Source organism: Eretmochelys imbricata, chromosome 1, assembly GCF_965152235.1.
Source record: "Eretmochelys imbricata isolate rEreImb1 chromosome 1, rEreImb1.hap1, whole genome shotgun sequence".
Lineage (NCBI taxonomy): Eukaryota > Metazoa > Chordata > Testudines > Cheloniidae > Eretmochelys > Eretmochelys imbricata.
In genome coordinates this window covers 278384432-278407964 of record NC_135572.1, presented here as the reverse complement: position 1 = coordinate 278407964, position 23533 = coordinate 278384432, and the positions used below count along the sequence as shown (strand labels likewise).

At 41.5% G+C, this 23533-nt stretch overlaps 1 protein-coding gene across 2 annotated transcripts in view; it reads right to left on the bottom strand.

Annotated features, from left to right (window-relative positions):
* Window positions 1-23533, bottom strand: part of EEA1 (early endosome antigen 1) — a 136799-nt gene that overhangs the window by 78029 nt on the left and 35237 nt on the right. For both annotated transcript variants that reach the window (XM_077832394.1, XM_077832401.1), the window contains 7 exons: window positions 21250-21377; window positions 13961-14015; window positions 13787-13846; window positions 12800-12839; window positions 11808-11948; window positions 11598-11719; window positions 5131-5286 (listed from right to left, as the gene is read on the bottom strand). In XM_077832394.1, the coding sequence (XP_077688520.1) occupies window positions 5131-5286; window positions 11598-11719; window positions 11808-11948; window positions 12800-12839; window positions 13787-13846; window positions 13961-14015; window positions 21250-21377 (702 nt within the window). The remainder of the gene's footprint in view (window positions 1-5130; window positions 5287-11597; window positions 11720-11807; window positions 11949-12799; window positions 12840-13786; window positions 13847-13960; window positions 14016-21249; window positions 21378-23533) is intronic.

The following is a 23533-nucleotide window of genomic DNA, read 5'->3' as shown; positions in this document are numbered from 1 at the left end:
TGTTATAGTTACAGGATGAGCTGTGCTTCAGACCCCTTTTGATCCCTCATGAATGCATCCGTCTGGAGATAGGGGTGAAGGTAGTAAAACCTTTTTTGGTGGAACCACGCATTCTACCTCTCTCAGAATAGGTCTCTGGGCTGCAGCCCCCTGTTCACCAACCACGTTAACACAACAGGCCCAAGTGTGTTTAGCTACTGTAAACCCTTTCCCTCCAGGGTCAGTGACATGGGCTGATTAAAGTGACTCAAATAGCTTCTTCAAAACAAGGAATTTTTTATTCACTCAAGGGTGCACAGCAAGTAGAGAAAGAGATAAAACAATAAAAGGCCTATAAACCTGGGTCTTACCTAAAATTTATTCTTTCCATGCAAGTTTTATGTAAGTTCCACTCAGCCCAGCCACCCCTACTGCTGATTTGGGAGAGACAGAAAGCCCTTCTACATTCTGTCAATGTCTCACTCTCAGAGGGTACGTCTCCACTGTGTTTTAAAACCCATGGCAGCAAGTCTCAAAGCTCGGGTCGATAGACTCTGGCTCACGCTATGGCACTAAAAACAGCTGTGTAGAGATTTGGGTTGGGGCTTTGAAGCCCATGTTAACATGGCTGGTAAAAAGGGGAGGCTGCGGCCCACCTCCTCACCCAGGCCTTAGAGTCCTAGCTCCAACCCAAGCCGCAACATCTGCACTGCTGTTTTTAATGCTATAGTGCAAGTCCATGTCTGTAGACCCAGGGTTTGAGACTCGCTATGATGGATTTTCAAACACAGTGGAGACATACATACGGAGACTCCTCTTCAACCACTGCTGCTTATTCACTCCCCCACCTTTCTAGGCTAGGGTCTTCCATGGTTTAATATCCTTTTGAAACTAGGCTTGAGCCTGGGAGAAATTAACCTGCTAGCCTGCTTGAAGCCAGGCAGATGGGCATTTCCCAATTAAGGGGCCCTTCACTGTTCCCTTAAGGACCCTTTGTATTCTCTCTGGAGGTATCTTATCTCTGTAATTGTTTCATTTCCCATTAGTTCCCTCCTAACAGCCTCCTTTGATTTAATTCCATGAAATCAGGCAGCATAATATCCAGCAGGTAAACTGAGGCAAATGTGATTGTCAGAAAATAATACAGATAACTCCCTCATGCTCCACAGACTGAATAGTCAGAGACTGAATTACTCTCTCAGCCCCAGAAGTGATCCCTCAAGAACAGGGCTGAATTACGGGCATGGGGAAGCTTTCACCACCATTACTATACACATTCCATGGGTAGAAGCTTCAGTTTCCAGTGTTCTCAATCTAGCACTTTTACAAACACATTTTATTAGTTTTAAAAAGCTAAGTGGAATTCAGGCTACTGATTTTAAAATCTGTTCGATCTAATATCACTTCTCATAGACAGCAAAGTTTTATTTTAATGTAGTTTACCTGTCTCACATTACAGTCACTGATATGTTAAAGGTTATGACACAGAGGAGATAACATTTTATAGAAGAATGAATTACCACTACGTACTTTAACACTTAAATTGTACCAATTGTCTTTGGTTCACTTTAAATAGTAACGATCCAATTTTTCATAGATAGCTAATTTCACTGCAAACACACAACTGGAAATTTAGTCAATATTTCCCTCCCCCAGCCCCACCAAGATTTCCCATACATAGGCATGAGAATAACTAGTGACACCAATAAAAAGAAAAGGAGTACTTGTGGCACCTTCGAGACTAACAAATTTATTAGAGGATAAGCTTTCATGAGCAACAGCTCACTTCATCGGATGTATACAGTGAGCTGTAGCTCACGAAAGCTTACCCTCTAATAAATTTGTTAGTCTCTAAGGTGTCACAAGTACTCCTTTTCTTTTTACAGATACAGACTAACACGGCTGCTACTCTGAAACCTGTCATAGTGACACCAATGCAACCCTTCTCCCCTATATCTGCTACTACATCCAACAAGAGAGATAATAAACATTAGATTGTTTCTGCTAAATGATATGCAGTGAAATAGTTAGCCATTTTGATATGTAACTCCATCCATTAAGATGAACAGCAACAGTTCATATTTCTGTTAGAGCTAGTTTTGCAAAATCTGGCAGACATCACTTTATGTTCAGTTTACACTTTCAGATGGTCTCTGAAACATACAGACTAGATAGCCAACATTTTGAAATGAAAGCTTAAATTCTGAAGTACAATTGTGCTATACTCAAAAATGAGGCAGAAATTTACATGGCCATATAACCAATTAAAGTAACTCCCCACTTAAAGTTGTCCTGGTTAACGCTGTTTCATTGTTACGTTGCTGATCAATTAGAGAACATGCTCATTTAAAGTTGTGCAGTGCTCCCTTATAATGTTGTTTGGCAGCCGCTTGCTTTGTCCACTGCTTGCAGAAAGAGCAGCCCGTTGGAGCTAGCTGGTGGGAGCTTGGAACCAGGATGGACCAGATGCCCCCCTAAGTTCCCTGTGCAGCAGCCGCCAAGCAGGCATGTCCTCCTGTCCCCCATCTCCACAGAGTCCTAGTTCATCATTTAGCAGTAAGCCATTCCCTGGGAAATATCCCACCCTCTTCCACCCTCTGACTCCACCACCTCAACCAAGCTTCACAATCATCATTGCTGTGTACTGTATTAAACTGTTTGTTTAAAACTTATACAGTGTATATACATATATACAAAATATATTCTTTTGTCTGGCGAAAAAAATTTCCATGGAACCTAACCCCCCCATTTTGCATTAATTCTTATGGGGGAATTAGATTCACTTAACATCATTTCGCTTAAAGTAGCATTTTTCGGGAACGTAACTACAACGTTAAGCGAGGAGTTACTGTATACTCAGGGCCCCAACTGCAACATTCCTTTCTTCACATACATGTTTGATCAAGCCTGTGAATGGCTTCTCCTTAGTCTAAATATTTTAAAACTTGAATAAGAAAATACTGGACTTATTGTTTGGTATAATACTGTACTCTTTATACAATTCATGTGGCCCCATGAATGCCTTGTACAGTCTCTGCAGGGCAAGGAAAGAAGAGAAGATGACAGGAACCCTGAGGAGTTTAGAAACAGTACAAGGCAGAGAGAACTGGTTACTCCACACATCTCTAAAGCTCTGCAGGGGAGAGGAAGGAAGGAGGAGCTGGAATCTGTAGAGCTCCGAAATTCCACAGGGCAGATGAACCAGGAGGGTGGAGGTGGGGGAGGGCTTAAAGGGGTCAGTTATTCTGCACCATTGCAAAGGTCTCTAGAACAGCATGAACTGGGGTAACTTGCAAAATGTATAAGCTTCTCTGAGCTGTACAGGATACGGAAATACATAGTCATGGTGGAGTGGGGACCTTGCAGAGCTCTTGAGTTCCATATTGGCCCTATACTCAAAAGAAGGAAATTAACAGACAGATAAATTTGTTACTTTTAGCACAAGCATCTCCTCACCAAAATTTTTTGATCCAAGCCAAAAATTACAACAAGATGATGGGTGTTAAGATTGCTACCTCTCGCTGAAGTGCAAACATATTCACACCAAGGACTATTCCAGTTTAAGAAAGCCTAAGCATTTAAAAGTCTGGAAATGAATAGTTAAAGTAAGGTAGATACGTATTCAAGTATCCTCACAGTTCAGATATTCTCTGAAACAAACATGCATGTGTAAAAATAAAATCACATTGCACATTCCAAAAACAACCTTAATTCAGACTTCCATTATCTACCCACCTAACATTTAACAGGAAATGCTTATTGGAACAACAACAGTTTTGAGAATATTTGAAATCACTGATTACAGGTCAAAACACCAAACATTCTCCAAGTTTCTTTGACCCCCTTTCTCTTCTTCCTAGGTGATTAGGTAATGTAGTAACTTCATTTAATCAAAAGGGTATACTGAGATCTGTGACCTATTGAGTAGAGCATGATTGGGGAAATATTGTTAAGTATTTTCAGACCTCTCAACACTGGTCTAATTCTGCTCCCATTGAGTTCAACAGATGCTGGTTAGGCCAACACTGAGCGTTTCTGAAAAACTTCTGAAAAACCCACCTACAATCTGTACCTCATATGGAACGTGAAGTCTCACTTTGAAAGGATAAACAGGAAAAAAGGGCATGGGGAGATACAGGGCTATATATTTCCAGGACATATAATTAAGGTGGAAGTAACAGATTTTGTTTTCAACCTCAGAATGGAACAGTGGACGAAGAAAAATAGTTGTGTCTCTGGTCTGACCATGAAGGATGAGACATGATATATTGGAGTCTCTTGGCCAAAACAGGTAGTTGGGACTGGCAAGAGCTTAGTTTCTGGTTTGTATATGGAGGATAATAGGCAAAATGTTGGTTTCTACGGCCAATAATGAGCAGGTGAACTGAAGGATACTGGGGGGTAGGAGGGCAGGGGGAGTATGTGAGTGATTTTAAGGTTTGTAATTTATATGCAAAATATAGATGTGATAAAGGGTAAGTGTCAAAAGGCTTCTGATTAATAGGTTAATGCTGGGTAGAAAAATGGCACAGAATTTACACTGATTAAAAAAAATCACAATGCATATTCTACAAACACATGTACATTTATTTAAGGGACTATAGAAACTGTGAGAACATTTAAATAGTTATCTACCTTGCATTAATGGTTCATTTTCATATATTTTATATGCTATGGAGGTTATTTAAAACTGTAACCCTGTTTTGTAAACATATGTTTCAATTTTAATGTTAAGTAGCAACCATAACCTTAGGTAACAATTAGTTTCTGTCTCTGTATTACAGTACACAATTTAGGAAAGCTCAAAATATTTTTTCTCTTTTTGAGGCAGAAATTTATTGCTCTGGTTTCCGTGCCTCACTGGAGAGACCACTACATATGCCAGCAGGGGAGGTTGCTTCTCCTCTACATGGCTGTACAAAACTAACTTTTCATGCTAAAAAGAGAGTTTTTTTAAAAAGATTTTATTGTCTGGATACCAATGCACAGATTGTATCAACCTACTCTAATCTAATGAAACACTCCCTACCAGACTAGTTAGGGAAGAAAGCAAAGTTCTATTCAGTGTGATGGATTAACATTCATCATTATCATATGAAAATCATGGGAAAGCTAAAACATGTTCTAAGCCTTTTTGTTTGGCTTCATTACCTCCGAGTTTGCGTGCTCTGCCTGCAAACGCTTGCACTCATCTTTCAGCTTCTCTGATTCTCTCTCACGCTCCAAAGTCATCTTGTCCATCAATGTCTGAACTTGGACCAGCTCCTTCTTTAGAACAGAAACATCCTCCACACCAGGTCTTTGCAGCTGAAAGGCAGCATAACAATAATTACTACCTATAAGGATTTCTAATACTGACACATATGTTTTCAGTATCGCTTCATATTCACTCTCTGCAAAAGCTTTCAAATTCATTTCTTAAGATTTCCTGCTGAAACTATTTTAAGTTATTTCCAGACTCTTTATTTTAAGATACACTTTCATTTTTATCTAAACAGAGAATGATATTATTTATCAGTGTTTTTATTATATATATTGCTGTGGCACCCAAAGCACCTAATCAGGCGTGAGGCATTAGGCACTCTGTTCACATTCATAAAGACAGAGTCCCTGCCCTGAAGAGCTTACAATACAAAAGAACAACAGAACAGATGAGGAGTGGAAGGAAAAGATAAACCTTACAGGCAAAGCAGCCAGGGTGGTAATCCCAGCCATACATCACAGAGACAAGGTGGGTGAGGTAATATCTTTTATTGGCCCAACTTCTGTTGATGAGAGAGAGACAAGCTTTTGAGCTTACACAGAGCACTCTGTCAGGTTTGGGAAATGTACTCACAATATCACAGCTAAATGGAAGGTGGAACAGATTGTTTAGCCTAGTAGTTAACACATATTTCCAGAGATCATTCAAGGTAAAGTGGGGAAGGAGAGGGAAGTTGCGGGAAGGAAGGGTTAGTGGGTTATAGATTGCTGTAATAAGCCATAAATTCAGTATCTCTATTCAGTCCATGATTTTTTGGAGTCTAGCAAAGTTATGAATTCAGAAACCCACCCCAAAGCACATTGCCAAACTCATCCATTTCATCCTCACCCATAACTATTTTACATTCAGCAAAAAAACAGTCCCTTTGCCAAACCATGGGAACAACCATCGCTACTAAGATGGTTCCCCAATATACCAACCTCTTCAGAGGCCACCTTGAAGAAGAATTTCTGAACAAATGCACCATGAAACCAATGATATACCTGAGATACATGGATGACATTTTTATCCTCTACACAAATGACCTAAACTCCTCCACAACGTCAACAACCACCACCCATCCACTAAACTCTCTCTAGAACAGTGATTCTCAACCAGAGGTCCAGGGGCCCAAAGCAGGTTTCAGGGGATCCACCAAGCAGGGCCGGCATTAGACTTGCTGGGACCCAGGGCAGAAAGCCGAAGCCCCACCGCCTAGGGCTGAAACCCAGGGTTACAAGCCCTGCCATCCAGGGCTGAAGCAGAAGCCCAGGCAACTTCACTTTGCAGGGCCCCATGGTGTGGGGCAATGGGCAATTGCCCTGCTCGATACTCCCTAATGCTGGCCCTGGCTTTTTTATGCAGAAAAACAGTTGTTGTTGTTGTAGCACAGATGGGCCATGGAGTTTTTATAGCATGTCGGGGGGGCCTCAGAAAGAAAAAGACTGAGAACCTCTGCTCTAGAACACTCCCACACTAGCATCAACTTCCAGGGTATCACAACCGGTTTCAACAATGGAAGCCTACAGACAACTATATACAATAAATCCACAGATCACCACACCTATTTTCACAGATCCAGACACACCAAGAAATCTGTTTTCTATAGCTAGGCACTCAGATAGCATAGAATGTGCTCTGAAGAGAAAGTCCAGGATATATACATTTAAAACCACCTTCACCAAGCAAGGACACTCCACCAGAGAAGTAGATAGCATCATGGAATGGGCCATCCAAACACCCTGAGAGAACCCGCTTCAATATAGAAATAAAACCCCCTCTGACCACACAACTCTACTTTCCACCTACCACACCACACTAAAACCCATACGGGGTATATCATCAAACAACTACAACTCATACTCAATGGGGACAACATCCTGAAATAAACCTTCCTTGAACCTCCTCTTCTGGTCTTCAAACAACCCCGCAACTCCTCTCCAAGCTCATCATCAGACACAAGTTCCCTACAGATCAGGGCCCACCAACTCAAAGTAGCACCAGACATTGTCAGAACAGATGCAAAACTGTAGACATATCTCCATTTCTGCTATAATCAACACGCCCCACAACACACATTTCAAGGTCCATGAGTCCTACACATGCCTATCACAACATATGGTGTACTTCATCCAGTGCAGTAAATGCCCCAATAACAACTATGTGGGTGAAATGAGACAATCACTATGTTCTCGAATGAACTCTCACAGAAAAACGATAAAAGACAAAAACATGGTATCACCCATGGGTGAACACTTTTCACAAAAGCGATCGCTCTATATCTGACCTATCTGTCCTCTTCCTCAAAGGAAACTTTCTTTCCTTTTCTTTCTTTCAGAGGCTTGCTTCCGGCAACTCAGAGAAGTTACTAGATCGCAGGCCCTGGTTCTCATGGAAGACTTCAATCACCCGGATATCTGCTGGGAAAGCAATACAGTGGTGCACAGACAATCCAGGAAGTTTTTGGAAAGTGTAGGGGACAATTTCTTGGTGCAAGTGCTGGAGGAACCAACTAGGGGCAGAGCTCTTCTTGACCTGCTGCTCACAAACCAGGAAGAATTAGTAGGGGAAGCAAAAGTGGATGGGAACCTGGGAGGCAGTGACCATGAGAGGGTCGAGTTCCGGATCCTGACACAGGGAAGAAAGGAGAGCAGCAGAATACGGACCCTGGACTTCAGAAAAGCAGACTTTGACTCCCTCAGGGAACTGATGGGCAGGATCCCCTGGGAGAATAACGTGAGGGGGAAAGGAGTCCAGGAGAGCTGGCTGTATTTTAAAGACTCCTTATTGAGGTTACAGGGACAAACCATCCTGATGTGTAGAAAGAATAGTAAATATGGCTTGGCTTAAGAGTGAAATCCTTGCTGATCTTAAACACAGAAAAGAAGCTAACAAGAAGTGGAAGATTGGACAAATGACAAGGGAAGAGTATAAAAATATTGCTCGGGCATGCAGGAGTGAAATCAGGAAGGCCAAATCACACCGGGAATTGCAGTTGGCAAGAGACGTTAAGAGTAACAAGAAGGGTTTCTTCAGGTATGTTAATATGTTAGCAACAAGAAGAAAGTCAAGGAAAGTGTGGGCCCCTTACTGAATGGGGGAGGCAACCTAGTGACAGAGGATGTGGAAAAAGCTAATGTACTCAATGCTTTTTTTGCCTCTGTCTTCACAAACAAGGTCAGCTCCCAGCCTACTGCACTGGGTAGCACAGCACGGGGAGGAGGTGACCACCCCCTGTGGAGAAAGGAGTGGTTCGGGACTATTTAGAAAAGCTGGAGGAGCAAAAGTCCATGGGGCCGGATGCGCTGCATCCAAGAGTGCTAAAGGAGTTGGCGGATGTGATTGCAGAGCCATTGGCCATTATCTTTGAAAAATTCATGGCTATCGGGGGAAGTCCTGGAAGACTGGAAAAAGGCTAATATAGTGACCATATTTTAAAAAGGGAAGAAGGAGGATCCTGGGAACTACAGGCCAGTCAACCTCACCTCAGTCCCTGGAAAAATCATGGAGCAGGTCCTCAAGGAATCAATTCTGAAGCACTTAGAGGAGAGGAAAGTGATCAGGAACACTCAGCATGGATTCACCAAGGGCAAGGCATGCCTGACTAATCTAATTGCCTTCTATGACGAGATAACTGGCTCTGTGGATGAGGGGAAAGCAATGGACATGTTGTTCCTTGACTTTAGCAAAGCTTTTGACACGGTCTCCCACAGTATTCTTGCCAGCAAATTAAAGAAGGATGGGCTGGATGAATGGACTATAAGGTGGATAGAAAGCTGGCTAGATTGTCGGGCTCAACGGGTAGTGATCAATGGCTCCAAGTCTAGCTGGCAGCCGCTATCAAGTGGAGTGCCCCAAGGGTTGGTCCTGGGGCCGGTTTTGTTCAATATCTTCACAAATGATCTGGAGGATGGTGTGGATTGCACCCTCAGCAAATTTGCAGATGACACTAAACTGGGAGGAGAGGTAGGGATAGGATACAGAGGGACCTAGACAAATTAGAGGATTGGGACAAAAGAAATCTGATGAGGTTCAACAAGGACAAGTGCAGAGTCCTGCATTTACGATGGAAGAATCCCATGCACCGCTACAGACTAGGGACCGAATGGCTAGGCAGCAGTTCTGCAGAAAAGGACCTAGGGGTTACAGTGGACGAGAAGCTGGATATGAGTCAACAGTGTGCCCTTGTTGCCAAGGAGGCCAATGGCATTTTGGGATGTATAAGTAGGGGCATTGTCAGCAGATCGAGGGACGTGATCGTTCCCCTCTATTCGATATTGGTGAGGCCTCATCTGGAGTACTGTTTCCAGTTTTGGGCCCCACACTACAAGAAAGATGTGGAAAAATTGGAAAACGTCCAGCGGAGGGCAACAAAAATGATTAGGGGACTGGAACACGTGACTTATGAGGAGAGGCTGAGGGAACTGGGATTGTTTAGTCTGCGGAAGAGAAGAATGAGGGGGGATTTGATAGCTGCTTTCAGCTACCTGAAAGGGGGTTCCAAAGAGGATGGATCTAGACTGTTCTCAGTGGTAGCAGATGACAGAACGAGGAGTAATGGTCTCAAGTTGCAGTGGGGAAGGTTTAGGTTGGCTATTAGGAAAAACTTTTTCACTAGGAGGGAGGTGAAACACTGGAATGTGTTACCTAAGGAGGTGGTGGAATCTCCTTCCTTAGAAGTTTTTAAGGTCAGGCTTGACAAAGCCCTGGCTGGGATGATTTAATTGGGGATTGGTCCTGCTTTGAGCAGGGGGTTGGACTAGATGACCTGCTGAGGTCCCTTCCAACCCTGATATTCTATGATTCTATGATTAAACCTGGACAACACCTTCAAAAGACATGTGTGGGAACTTAAATTCATAGTTTTGCTCGACACTAAAATGATAGTTCGAATAGAGACACTGGATTTACATCTTATTACAACAACCTATAAACCACAAAATCCACCTCCAGCTTCTCCCTCCCCATGACTGGAGAGCTGTTAACAGGTCACTTTACCTTGAATGATCCCTTGAGATATGTGTTAGCTATTTATGTAAACAATCTGTTCCACCTTGTATTTAGCTCTGACACTTTGAATACATTTCCCACACAAGAAGAAGAGCTCTATGTAGCTCAAACCCTGTCTCTCTCACCAACAGATGTTGGTCCAATAAAAGATATTACCTCACCCACCTTGTCTTGCTAATATTCTGGGACCAACACAGCAACACCACCACTGCATGGGTTGTTTACATATTTGTTTTACATGTGTTACCCCAAAAAATGTTTTAGGTGAGCTTTTGGAGTGGAAAGTAGCACTTGGAGCTGAAGTGGGTGGGAGGAAGGGACTGTTGGTGTTGGACAGGGAACAGGAAAGAGAATAAAGATGAGACGGGAGTCAGAGAGGAAGGGGAGAAGGAGGGACAGAAGCACAATGGCCGGGAGAGTGAGGTTGGGCAGCTGAAGGATTGCCGTGGCAGGAAGGTGTGGACAGAGGAATGAAGAAAGGCCACTAATCAACAGCAATACAGAAGAGGAAAAGAAAAATCCAGAGTCTAAGTTTCACAGCTGAGTGAGTGAATGAAGATGACAGGAGGCTAGAAGACACCTCCTGGCTACTCTGCTTTTCTTTATATAGAAGAAAGGCTGCTGGGTAGCTTCTTCTGAGACCATGATTGTGAAAAAGGGTTACTAGGAATAACTTTTCTTTAGTATTTTGCCTTTGTGGAGCCACACTATTGGAATACACGTGCCCTGGGCAGCCACGAGCAACAACGGTAACACCAGTGTAGACAAAGTGATGACAGCTGCCAGCCTTTTAACCAGCACATCATCGAGGTCTGAGCAGAGCTGCTCTTATGAATGCAGTTGCCCGGTGGCAGCAACAGTGAAAAACATGAGGGGAAAAAGGCTAATATAGAGACACCCATTAAAGTCAACAACAATGGATCTATTCACATGAGTATATTCTAATCATAGTCAGTAAGGATTGCAAAATTAGGCCTAAGTAAAACACGTATGAGGATTAATATTTTGTTTATGAAAGTCCTGAAATGAGGGAAGCCACACAGAGGCCTCTGAACAGAGCACAAACAAGCATCATGTCATGCATACCTAACAATAATGCAAATCACTGAATAACCAGAGCAGGCAGAACATACATTCCTTGGCTGGGATGTTACTGGAAGTTTAGAGCAATGGAATAGATAGTTTAGAAGAGGGGGTTTTCTGAGCCCCTCTTCCTCTCACAAATAAATCACTGTCCAAGTAAACAATGATAGTCTATTTTAAGATTATGTTTAGAATGGGCAAATGACTGAAAATCCTCTCCTTCTCATTTGGGAAAGGCATAATCAAAAAATAAATAAATAATAAAAAATGTGGTATGAATTACCAGTTCAGTCTTTAAATCCTCTATTATGGTTCTCTCTTTCTGTAGTTCTTGCATCAGGTTTGTCACTTTCTGCTCTGCACTTTCTCGAAGACTCATTTCCTCATCATACTTTGCCTTAATATCTAGTTAAGAAGGAAGTTATGCAAAAGATCATTCATTCAGGTTTTAATTAAAAGAAGAACGGATTGCATAATAATTTTATGTACTTACCTACAATTTCAGTAGCCAGCTGTGCGGCTTTTTGCTCAAACAGGTCTTTCATCTGCTTAATATTAAAATTTTCTACTTGGGTCTCTTCGAGTTGCCGTTCTAATGTTTCTAGCTCAAAAACAGCAGTATTTATTGAAAAAACTAAAATCAGAGGTTATACAGAAACTCGTGTTGATAAAAGAGCATTACAAATGAGTAACTCACCAAAGCTCACTTAACCTTCAATAGGATTGTTCATATGCTTAAAGTTAAACATGTGCTCAAGTGCTTTGCTGGAACAGGACGGTGAGCACAGCATTTTGAGGAATGAGCTCATAATCTAGCTAACCATTGGAAATTAGTTTATCCATTTTGGTCACTTTTTGTACACTGCTAATTTCTTAGCCCTGAGGTGCAGTCAGAAGTTAGTTAATAAGGATCAGCCAGAGATTGTGTGTGTACATAAGAAAGTTATCATTCCATGAGTGTCTCATGCAAATATAACATGGAACAAAAAAATTATAAACATGCAGATTTTAAAAAAAAGTGTTTTCTTTGGCAGCAAGCAGGGAAGACTGGCACTGAAATCAACAGAATGAGCATGGACAATTGGTTTAATTCAAATGTCAACACTCTGTCTTCCTCAACACAAAGGCTGTTTGGATATTTAAAATGATTAAGAACATGTTCAAAAATCAAAACCATGATCAGAAGTACTTTTATGATCACAATAATTTCACCTCCTTTATCCTAGAAATGATGGAACCAATCAACCTCTTTCTAATGTTTCTTTACTCTAAAAATGAATAAGGCAACCTTACGTGTCCCTATAAACTTATTGAAAAAAATGTAGGCAAGAGAAGACATTACATAATTGTACCATTTTAGCCTTTCAATATAGAAAAAAGTATTTTTCATCCAGTCTGAAGTTTCACTTAACTTAATTTTTCTAACATACAGTACTGTAGTATTTCAATACAATGTAGAAACTTCTCTATTAAAATATTTCTCACCTGTAGATGCAGAAGTTGTCACTCCATCAGGTTTAGATTCCTTAAGAAAAGAAAAAATGAAGAAAAAGTGTGTCACTAGACAGTAAAGGTAACAACAAAAGTTTCAATAGCAGACATTTCCTGAGCAATTGAAAGAATTCCATACTTGAAGCCTCTAGAAAGTTTACAAAAATAGACTTATGTGCTTCAATGCTGCAAAGCAATTTAGGACAGAAAAGGCCAAGACGACTTTCCATCATCTTATATCACTTAGCTATCATACTGATGCAGAACAGCAAGACTCCAATGCTAACAAGCCTTCTGTTATACTGAAATCTGCCTCTACAGCAATATATGTTGTTATACGCACTATTACATGCAAAAGGAGCAGCAGCAAGAAAGGAAAGAGATTTTCCCAAAAGGTTCAAGCAATTCTATACTTTTAATCCTTCACATATAGAGCGAAATTCACCACTAATTCCTATTTCTGAGGTTTGTATAAATCAGTTCTGAAGTAACTCTTCTATATATGAAAATAAATTAGAGTTCCATTGTTTCAGGAGGGAAGTTTAATAAGGTAAAAGAGGCTACAATTAACTTTGTTTGGTGGATGTTTTTGGAGAAGATTTTGGAGGTTTTTAAGATTACATTGCCATTTTCAGAAATACTTTGGAATCAATAAAACTGCAACTTCTCAAATAGATGCAATAACAATGAAGAGACAGATAACCTGGGCATGGTCTGAATGAGCATACTCTGAGGAAAAATCTGACTGGAAATTAAAGGGCATGTAGTCATGAACAATCATAGCACCTTTAACATCCCTTTAACCTCATTCACAGTTATTTCACTGAATAGACAACCGATTTTTTAAAACACTTCAGGAATCAATTTATGGAACTAACTGAATTGGGCCACGTGCCTTACAACAAGGTATTAATCTTCGATGTCAAAGATGATAATAAACTGCTTGTTGTAAACCTGCTTCAAGAATTTTAAATCAATTACTTGCTGCTGCTGCACTTTTTCTAATTCTTTCTTCAGCTCTTCTGAGTACCATCTCTCCTCCTAAACAAGGGGGGGCCGGGAAGAGAAAGTGTATTACAAACTCACAATTTAAGCTGCTAGCACAGTTCACAATTTGAAACCATGAACTATATTAAAATAAAATTAATTTCCAACCTTAAGTGAAGCTTGCAAGTCTTGAATTTCTTGTCGGAGTAGTGATATTTCATTGCTGAATAAAGATCCAGGAGTTGAGAAATGAATTAAGTCATTGTTAAATTTTGTTGATTAAACTTCCAGTACATGTAATAGCTCCTATTCAGCTTTATTATTACATAAGCAGGATACAGGACACCTCACATTTGATCAGTGTCTTAATACAGTCTCACATTTTTTATTTTTTTTAATTTAATACAAACTGAACTCCCATACATTATCTCATTTTCAGACTAATCACCAGATTTTAAAAGTGCTTAGTCACCTTAAATATCTTAATAATTTTTAGTCTAATGTATTTGGTCTATTCTCAGAATGAGTAATTGCATTACAGTTTATGGAATTTTCTTTTAACCCTGGTATTGGACCAAAAATAACCCAACTATTTCCATATTGGGGTCTTGGAGACCCCTAATATGTGAAAATTGGAGATAACACATGGGATGCATTTCAAACTGACTTTACTTGTAACCAGTGAACTATAAAATTATGAATAAGTTAAAACTTTCTAGATTCAGAAGAAGTTACTCACCTTGTGCAGTAATGACGACTCTTCGAGATGTGTGTTTCTATGGGTGTTCCACTATAGGTGTGCTTGCATCTCTGGGCTGCTGATCAGAGAACTTCAGTAGCAGCATCCATTAGGCCCACACATGCACCGTCTTTCCTTGTGCTGCACCATGAGGCTAGTCAGTGTGCTAAGCCCCCTTGACTTCCTACTCCAACATGGGACTTAAACCTGGTGTTGAGATGACTGACTAGGCCTCCTTTTGAGCCCAGGGCCACCTATTCACTTACATACCTCTCAGTGAAAATGGCCTTCCTGACAGCAATTACTTCAGCCAGGAGAAATAGCGGCTCCAGTGCACCTCCCCCCTACAGGTATTCTTTCGGGACAAGGTTACACTCAGGCCACATCCAAAATGCATTCCTAAGGTAACCTCCCTGTTTCACATGAACTAATTGATTCATCTCCCAACCGATCAACAGCACAGAGATGCAAGCACACCTGCCGTGGAGCAGCCCTAGGGACATTATTCGAAGAAGAAGCACATTACACAGTACTTGTGTTGCGGTCTAACTGACCCCATGATGAAACACGTTTTTAAAAAAGGAACACACTCCACAGGTATTGGGAGCTAACTGACTCCATGTTTAGACAACAAAAATAGATAGCAACAGCAACAATATAAAAGGCACAAACACAGCAAAGTTGCAATAAATGGCCTACTTCTTTGAACAAATGGAGCTAACAGGTGACATATGTTCTAAAAATAGTAAGTTTTTAAACTTCACACATTTTTGTGTGTTTTTCTATCTCATTCCCTGGAACAGATGCAACATTTTCCCCATTAGTCTCTGGATCAGTATCCAGGACACAGGACACTACTTCCCTAGAAGCCTTAGGAAAGGCTTGAATGTTCCTTTCATGTACCAGTGCACTAAAAATTTCTGTACCCAGGTCCCTGAGAAACATTCGTCTCTTATTCGAAGACGTATTATGCCACTTGTGATTCAACAAAATCTAAACAACATATGCCTTCAGACATGCAGTGTGCATGTGCAATCCAATAGTGCGTCTTTGCCCCAGCCACAGCATCTGTCAAGCATGGATTTGTCAGAAAATGTATCTGACAATTGTTGCTTCCCCAGAAACTCTTCCTAGCAACTGTAGGTGTCCCAGAAAACCAATTTGATGGCATTATCTTCGAAGAAACTCAATTTGCTGGACAACTGTGATGATACATGAGGCAAATGTTATCTGAAGTTTCACAGATCCCCAAGAACCTTTTGGTACTTTTTTTGGGGAGGAGGGGGATGACAAAAAACACCGAAACAGTGAAGATACAAACAATGCTGAAAGACTGATATAATCATATCATAACTGCTGCCTCAACATAAAAACCATCTGTGCTGGAATAGTTGCATAATTAAATTCAGGTCTAACTGACCCCAATAACTTTTGAATGACCGTTTTTGCTACACTAAAACCACAATAGAGTATGAAGATAAAACCAATGCTAACAAGCTCTCCTTATCATACTTTGAGAATACCTAAAGGAAAAAAGAGTCAGTGCCTTGCCTATCATGTTTTATTTAATTTTTGTTCATGTATTTGGGGTGCAGGAGACCCCCAAAGACTTGGAAATGTAGTACTTTCACTTTTCCCACTGACTAACATTGAGGCGGTCTAACCGGGAAGTCCTGGATGATTGGAAAAAGGGAAATATAGTGCCCATATATAGTTTAAAAAAAGGGAAAAAAAAGAGAACCCGGGGAACTACAGACCAGTCAGCCTCACTTCAGTCCCCGGCAAAATCATGGATCAGGTCCTCAAAGAATCCATTTTGAAGCACTTGAAGGAGAGGAAGGTGATCAGGAACAGTCAACATGGATTCACCAAGTGCAAGTCATGCCTGACCAACCTGATTGCCTTCTATGATGAGACACCTGGCTTTGTGGCTATGGGGAAAGTGGTGGATGTGATATATCTTGACTTTAGCAAAGCTTCTGATACCGTCTCCCACAGTATTCTTGCAAGCAAGTTAAAAAAATATGGATTGGGTTAATGGACTATATGGTGGATAGAAAGCTGGCTAGATTGTCAGGCTCAACGGGTAGTGATCAACGGCTCGATGTCTAGTTGGCAGCCAGTATCAAACAGAGTGCCCCAGAGGTTGGTCCGGGGGCCGGCTTTGTTCAACATCTTTATTAATGATCTGGATGATGGAAGTAATTGTACCCTCAGCAAGTTCGCAGATGACACTAAGCTGCAGGGAGAAGTAGACATGATGGAGGGTAGGGATAGGGTTCAGAGTGACCTAGACAAATTGGAGGATTGAGCCAAAAGAAATCTGATGAGGTTCAACAAGGACAAGTGTAGAGTTCTGCACTTACAAAGGAAGAATCCCATCCACCACTACAGACTAGGGACCGAAAGGCTAGGCAGCAGTTCTGCAGAAAAGGACCTGGGGATTACAGTGGATGAGAAGCTGGATATGAGTCAGCAGTGTGCCCTTGTCACCAAGAAGACCAATGGCATATTGGGCTGTATTAGTAGGAGCATTGCCAGCAGATCGAGGGAAGTGACTATTCCCTTCTATTCGGCACTGGTGAGGCCACACCTGGGAGTATTGCATCCAGTTTTGGTCCCCCCACAACAGAAAGATTGTGGACAAATTGGAGAGAGTCCAGCAGAGGGCAACGAAAATGATTAGGGGGCTGGGCTCTTATGAGGAGAGGCTGAGGGAACTGGGCTTATTTAGTCTGCAGAAGAGAAGAGTGTGGGGGAATTTGATTACCTGAAGGGGGGTTCGAAAGAGGTTGGAGCTAGGCTGTTCTCCGTGGTGGCAGATGACAGAATAAGAAGCAATGGTCTCAAGTTACAGTGGGAGAGGTCTAGGTTGGATATTAGGAAACACTATTTCACTAGGAAGGTGGTGAAGCACTGGAATGGGTTACCTAGGGAGGTGGTGGAATCTCCATCTTTAGAGGTTTTTAAGGCCTGCCTTGACAAAGCCTTGGCTGGGATGATTTAGTTGCTGTTGGTCCTGCTTTGAGCAGGGGATTGGATTAGATGACCTCCTGAGGTCTCTTCCAACCCTAATATTCTATGGTTCTAACTGACCCCGTTACCTTTTTGGTGACTTTTTTTTGCTACACAAAAATCACAATAGATAAGATAATAAAACCAATGTGGGAAGATTGACCCCATCCTAATTTGAGCATACTTAATGTATGAAGAAGTACAGGTTTGTCATACCAATTTTTATTTAAATTTTTGTGTGCACTGGGGTCAGACAGACCCCAAAACAGTTAAAGGGCTAAATATGCAAATTAACTTGATTTAGTCCTATATTCTGTTTTACTGGATTGTATCAACTAAATAATAGAACTTTAGAATTGCAAGATAGTGTATTAAAATGTTTAGCTGTGTTATAGTCCATGTTATTAAAAGTGCAGGTTAGTTCCCCCTCATTTCCCATATAATGTCAAGGGACAATGCTAGGAGTATGCTACCCTATTTGTTCTAAAATATGCAATTATATAATATTTAACCCAAGAAGCAATTCAATGTGCCCAATAGTTATACCAATTTGAGGGCCTGAGTGCGCTGACATTCAAAACCCTGGAGCTTGTAACTCTCAGATTTCACTCAGAAGCCTGATGTTCTAGTCGCCCAGGAAAACGAAATATGAGGAGGAAATGGTTATTAATCAGTTTGCATAGCACCTTTCTAAAATCTCAATTCATTTTGATGAATTAGAAAACTATACACATAAGGATCACATCACATCACTGAAACGCAGCCACCCTTAATGTGGAATGAAGCAGCCATATTACTGCCAACACTACATTATTTCTTACTCTTATTATTGGTATGCAGTAAAAATCTGAGGCCCCAGTCACAACGAAAGGATGATACAAAAAACACTACACAACAATTCAGGGTCACTAAATAAAAAAGAAAATCTCTGATAAATATTATTAGTGTCTCACTAGTTATGTCTATATTGTAAGTTATCTATTTAAAGCAATAATGGGATTTAGGTCTTCTCTACACAGGAATGTTTGACTAGTTATACTGACATATTCATACAGATCTAGTTATACCACCATAACCACCCGTGTCGACACACTTATTCTCTATAAAAATGGCTTTTTTTAGTTTAGTTTGTGTCATTTGGGAAGAGGTTTAAGCTAAACTGAAAAAGCTCTCTTATACTTGAACAGAAGTGTTCATGCAGAGGGGTTATACTGATATAACTATGTCAGTTTAAATTCACACCTTGCCTTTTACTAAAAAAAAATGGCACTTTTCACAATAATGTGCTTTTCCTGGTCCAATTCCAAAATAGTTAGCTATATTTCACCTTTCTAAGCCTTGTCTAAATGGAAATCTTTATTTGGTATAACTTGAGGCACGAAGTTAAACCAATATGTTTATACTGTACCATTATAACTCTCTATGTGGACACTCATTTCAGTTAAAGAGAGTCTTTTTCCTCATTTATGCTTATGTCACTCTGGAAAGAGGTTTATGTTAAACTGAAAAGGCCACTCTTATTCTGCACTAAAAGGGGGTCCACACAAGGAATTATACTGGTATAACTATATCATCTTAAGAACTGATAAATCTTTCCTGTGTATACAAGCCCTTGTATACAAGAACTCTTATTTCTTTTTGCTCCCCTTGAGCTACATGACTCCCAGTCCTTCTCCCACTTCTGTCTGCAGCCCCCCTAAATCTGATATATCATCCTTGATCCAGATATACTTTAAGTTCCTCTTTTATGTGATGTGTGACAATGACTATAAAAACATCATCTTACTCAGCAAATCTGTTCCCAATGTGTATTGATGGTCACATCTACTCAAGTTAGTGAACAAAGTAAATTTGTATTGTTCTTTGTCTTCTTTTCCAGCAAAACAACAAAACTAAGACTGAGTGAGCTGTGGATTCAATCCATCTTGTGTATCATTGACAGAATTGTTTACTGCATTCCAGTCAGTTACACCTGTGCAACCTCACTGAAGACAAGGCGTTACTGAAGGCACAATTTGACCTATAGAACCTTTATTAATTACTGGTGATGATACACGAGATGGAAAGGACTCAGCTTGACTCTCAGAGACTATGCTGAATTTGCAGGGCTGGCACGTAGACAGAAAAAAAAAGCAAACAAAAGAATCCCCATCTTTTTACTTGCAAACTGAGCACATTTGATAAGCAGATGAAAATAAACATGGAAACCTACAATGCCAATTGTACAGACTCACTTTTAAGAGTAGACCCACATCTTAAAGTACACTTCTTCCCAAAGGCCTAATCCCCAGCCATCACCCCTATGTTCACAAGTCTTAACTGATGAATGACTGGGGAGGGTATTTAATATTAGCCCTACCTACTTCATTTTTAATGTCATCATTAAGTCATGCTACTTGTTACTTTCTAAAATATATCCTAGAAAAATCATTTTTATTAGTTTATTTGAATGGTTGTTTCCCCAATTTGAGCAGAAATAATCTGTTTTACATGTAATAAGAGAAATATGTTAAAAAAACATTCAAAACATTAAAAGCCTCAAATGTTAACGTGTACTCTTTCCTTTGCTGAGCTACAGAGAAAGACTCTTTGACAGCTCCACTACAGCTAGCGAATTTAATAGAATGAGCATGTTCAGCTGAGTGAAGTCATCAAGATCCATGCCAACTGGAGAACCGTCAGTCAGGAAAAGCTTTCAGATCAGTGTGTGAAAAGAAGATCTCCAATGTCACTGGCTGTGAGCAATGGGATTTTGATGGATGTCCTGCCCTGCCATTTTGTGCCCTGCTGCCCTGCTTCTGTCAATGCCCAAGATGGCTCTCGGTCTACCCCAATTGCAATTGGAAAGAAATGGGAGCTCCTTCTTCCTACAGACAGTCACAAATAGGTTTTGGATTTTGTTTCGGATATTTTTATTTTCCCACAGTGGACTCTAACTTAATAGCCATTGCATGTTAAATTTTATGTTCTTTTCTTTACAAAAAACCTATCTTTCACCTTTATGAGTTCAATAGGTTATCCATGTTTTAATTAAATTATTTATCATTTTTGGCTTACTATTTTTATCAATCACAGAGGGTTTGCTCCACGGTTAAGACAACAGCTAGTCAAGATATTAGTTGAACCCAGCAGAGTTATACAATCTACACCTTTATTATATTAGCATCACATGTTCTCACACAGTATGTGACCACACTCAAAAGAGGCTCACCATCTTATTGCTATGCACAACCAAGACGAGAGTCATGGAATGCATAAAATGGAAGTAATACAGGCTGAAATGTACAACAGCCCCATATATCCATTGAACCGAAGGGGAAACAAGGTGGAACCTTGCATGAACAAATCCTCAGAGACAAGGAACAAGAGCCCAAAATCAATTTCTGGGAATGCTCAAATAAGAAGGGAATCAAGCCATGAGCTACCCCTATCAACTCCCGCTACAGACATAAGAGTCAACACCACCTCCTGATCAACAGGATCAAAGGCAACCAATGGAATTAACAATATCAATATGTAAACCCAATTTTCATCTATCACCAGTCCAGTATCAGCTAGCATAGTATTAAACTAATATTTTAATTGGTTTTAGAAATGAGGCCTTATGATTTAAATACTTCACTACATAATTAACTGTTCAGATTAGTACTTGCTTAAATGTAATTAGACAGAAGACTAAATGCACAAATTAATATTGTTCTACCTTTTCGGTGAAGGATGCTCTTCTCCTCCATGACTTGAATCGATGCCAGACCCGTGAACTACTTCATAGTGCTTGAAAAGTTCTTCAGCAGATCCATGAGATTTCATACACAGAGGACAAATAAAGCCCTATTATAAAGGAGAGAAAATTCAACAGTAGTTTTTGCCTTTTCCAATCCTTTTCATCCTAACCAAGAGATTCATTGGCACCGTTTAACAGGAAAAATAAAATGTAGGAGAGTAGTTACCTTAAAAAATACCACTTATCTAATTCTCTGACATTATGGAAAGTAGAGAAGACTAGAAAAGCATAAAATAAACACCCTATTTCATTATGTAGTGCTGTTTTCCAGTAAAACTGTACCTATTGCTAAATTTCATTCCTAGAACTAGTACACAGAATTGTAATAAATTATAAGAAATGTAGCATCACAAAGGACTCAGTCACTATTTTAAATGTTTGAAGAAAGGCTGTGTTAAAAAGGCACTTTCACAAAATTTTTATTAAACAAGGGTTCTGTTCCTTTCAAAGATTTTCCTAGGATGGAGACCTTTTGAAAACCACACTCATAGTAATCAGACTGAATAAAAAATTGCAGAGAAGAGCCAGCCAGAAACTCCAGCCAGCAGGGGCAGAAGCAGCCAAAGCTGGGGATGCTGACTGGGGGAAGAGGGTAAAATGGGGCCCAGCGGAGCCCATCCCTCCCCCCAATAACCCTCTGAACACAGAACTGTGCAGAAGAGACACCCCCCCATACACACACAACTCTTGGAGGCACTAGGACCCAGGTGTAGCTTCCCCACCTCCCTCTTATGTGGGCTTGGGAGAAAACTGCAGAGAACAGCCAGTCAGAAACCCCAGCCAGTAGAAGCAGAAGCAGCCAACACAGGGACCTTGGGACATTCAGAGAACTTTCCACAAGTTTGACTCGACTTTCTCTGCCCTGTGCTGATTGACTGTTTGCTGCAACCGTCCCCTCCCTCTCAGTCTCAGCTCTTCACTGCCCTCCTACGCTGAAACCATCAGCAGGGGCGCTCGCGAGAGGTGGGTGCCACCCCATCATCAAGAACTAAGAAGCAGCAGCTCACATCCGACCAGAAGAGGGGCGCTCACAAGAGGTGGGTGCTGCCCCGTTCCAAACTCAGAGATTGCAGACACTGAATCGGCCAAAGGGACCACTCACAAGAGGCAGGTGCCGACCCCATTACACCACTCCTTTCATGGACAGTAGGGACATGCAATAAGTAGCTAAAGGCTCAAAGGGGGGGGGAGGCTTCTTAGCACTGAGAGAAAGAGATTCACGTTCCATTGGGGTGGAACCTTTAAGTAGGCAGGAAAGTCCTTATTGAGCCTTTCCATAATCTATTGGTTAGAGAGTGTGGAAAATCAAGTAGTCCTGAGTAGTTGGGATGGTATGTACTGATTGCAGATAAGTGCATTCGTAAGGAGCTGGTGGACAGACCCTATGTCTTTAAAGATAGGATACAGTTAAGATGACCAAAATATCTGTAAGTCTCTGATAGGATGCCACTTTGTTGCACCCAAGATGAGAAGGGTTTCCATTTATACTCCTGGGGGGATTCTGCGTGACTGTGCACCCGAAGAAAAAGCCTCCTCCCCCCACAGAATTCCTATGCTTCCCTGCAGAAAACAGCAGGGGAGCAAAGGGAAGCCATGCGGGGATGACCATGGGTGCAGTTTTTGGGGGGGGGATTGCCCCCCTCCAAACAGGGGTGAGGCATGGGGGGGCTACATGGGGTTACCTGCCCCCCCCCCAAATTTCTGCAAGCGCAGAGCTGCCCAGCCTTCCTTTTTTCGGTGCAACAGTGAGTGCCCTCAGTGGGGCTGGGTAAGGGTGGGTGGGGAAATGAGGGAAGGCATGGTGAGGGGGTGGGGGAAGAGCCAGTGGGGAAGGTAGGGGGTGGAATAGGGCAGGGACAGGGGAATGTGGGAGTGAGGGGAGGAGGATGGAGAAGAAAAGGGGATAGGGGAATCGCAGGAGCTTGGAATGTGGCATCCCCTCAGCTGGGACTCCCACGTTAAGCAGATCCATCGAACCCTCATCCTGACAAGCCCTGCCCCCCTACCCCCCGACAAGACCCACCCGCAGCCCCACTGATCCGCAGACAGCTGCACCTGGACCCTCCTCATCAAGCCCCACTCCCCCAGCACCCGGACTCCCACATTGAACCCCCCGCCAAGCCCCATCTCCTGACACCCAGACCCCCCCCCCCCCGCTGAGCCCCAACCACCTTCACCTGGATCCCCTGGAGAGTCCCATTGC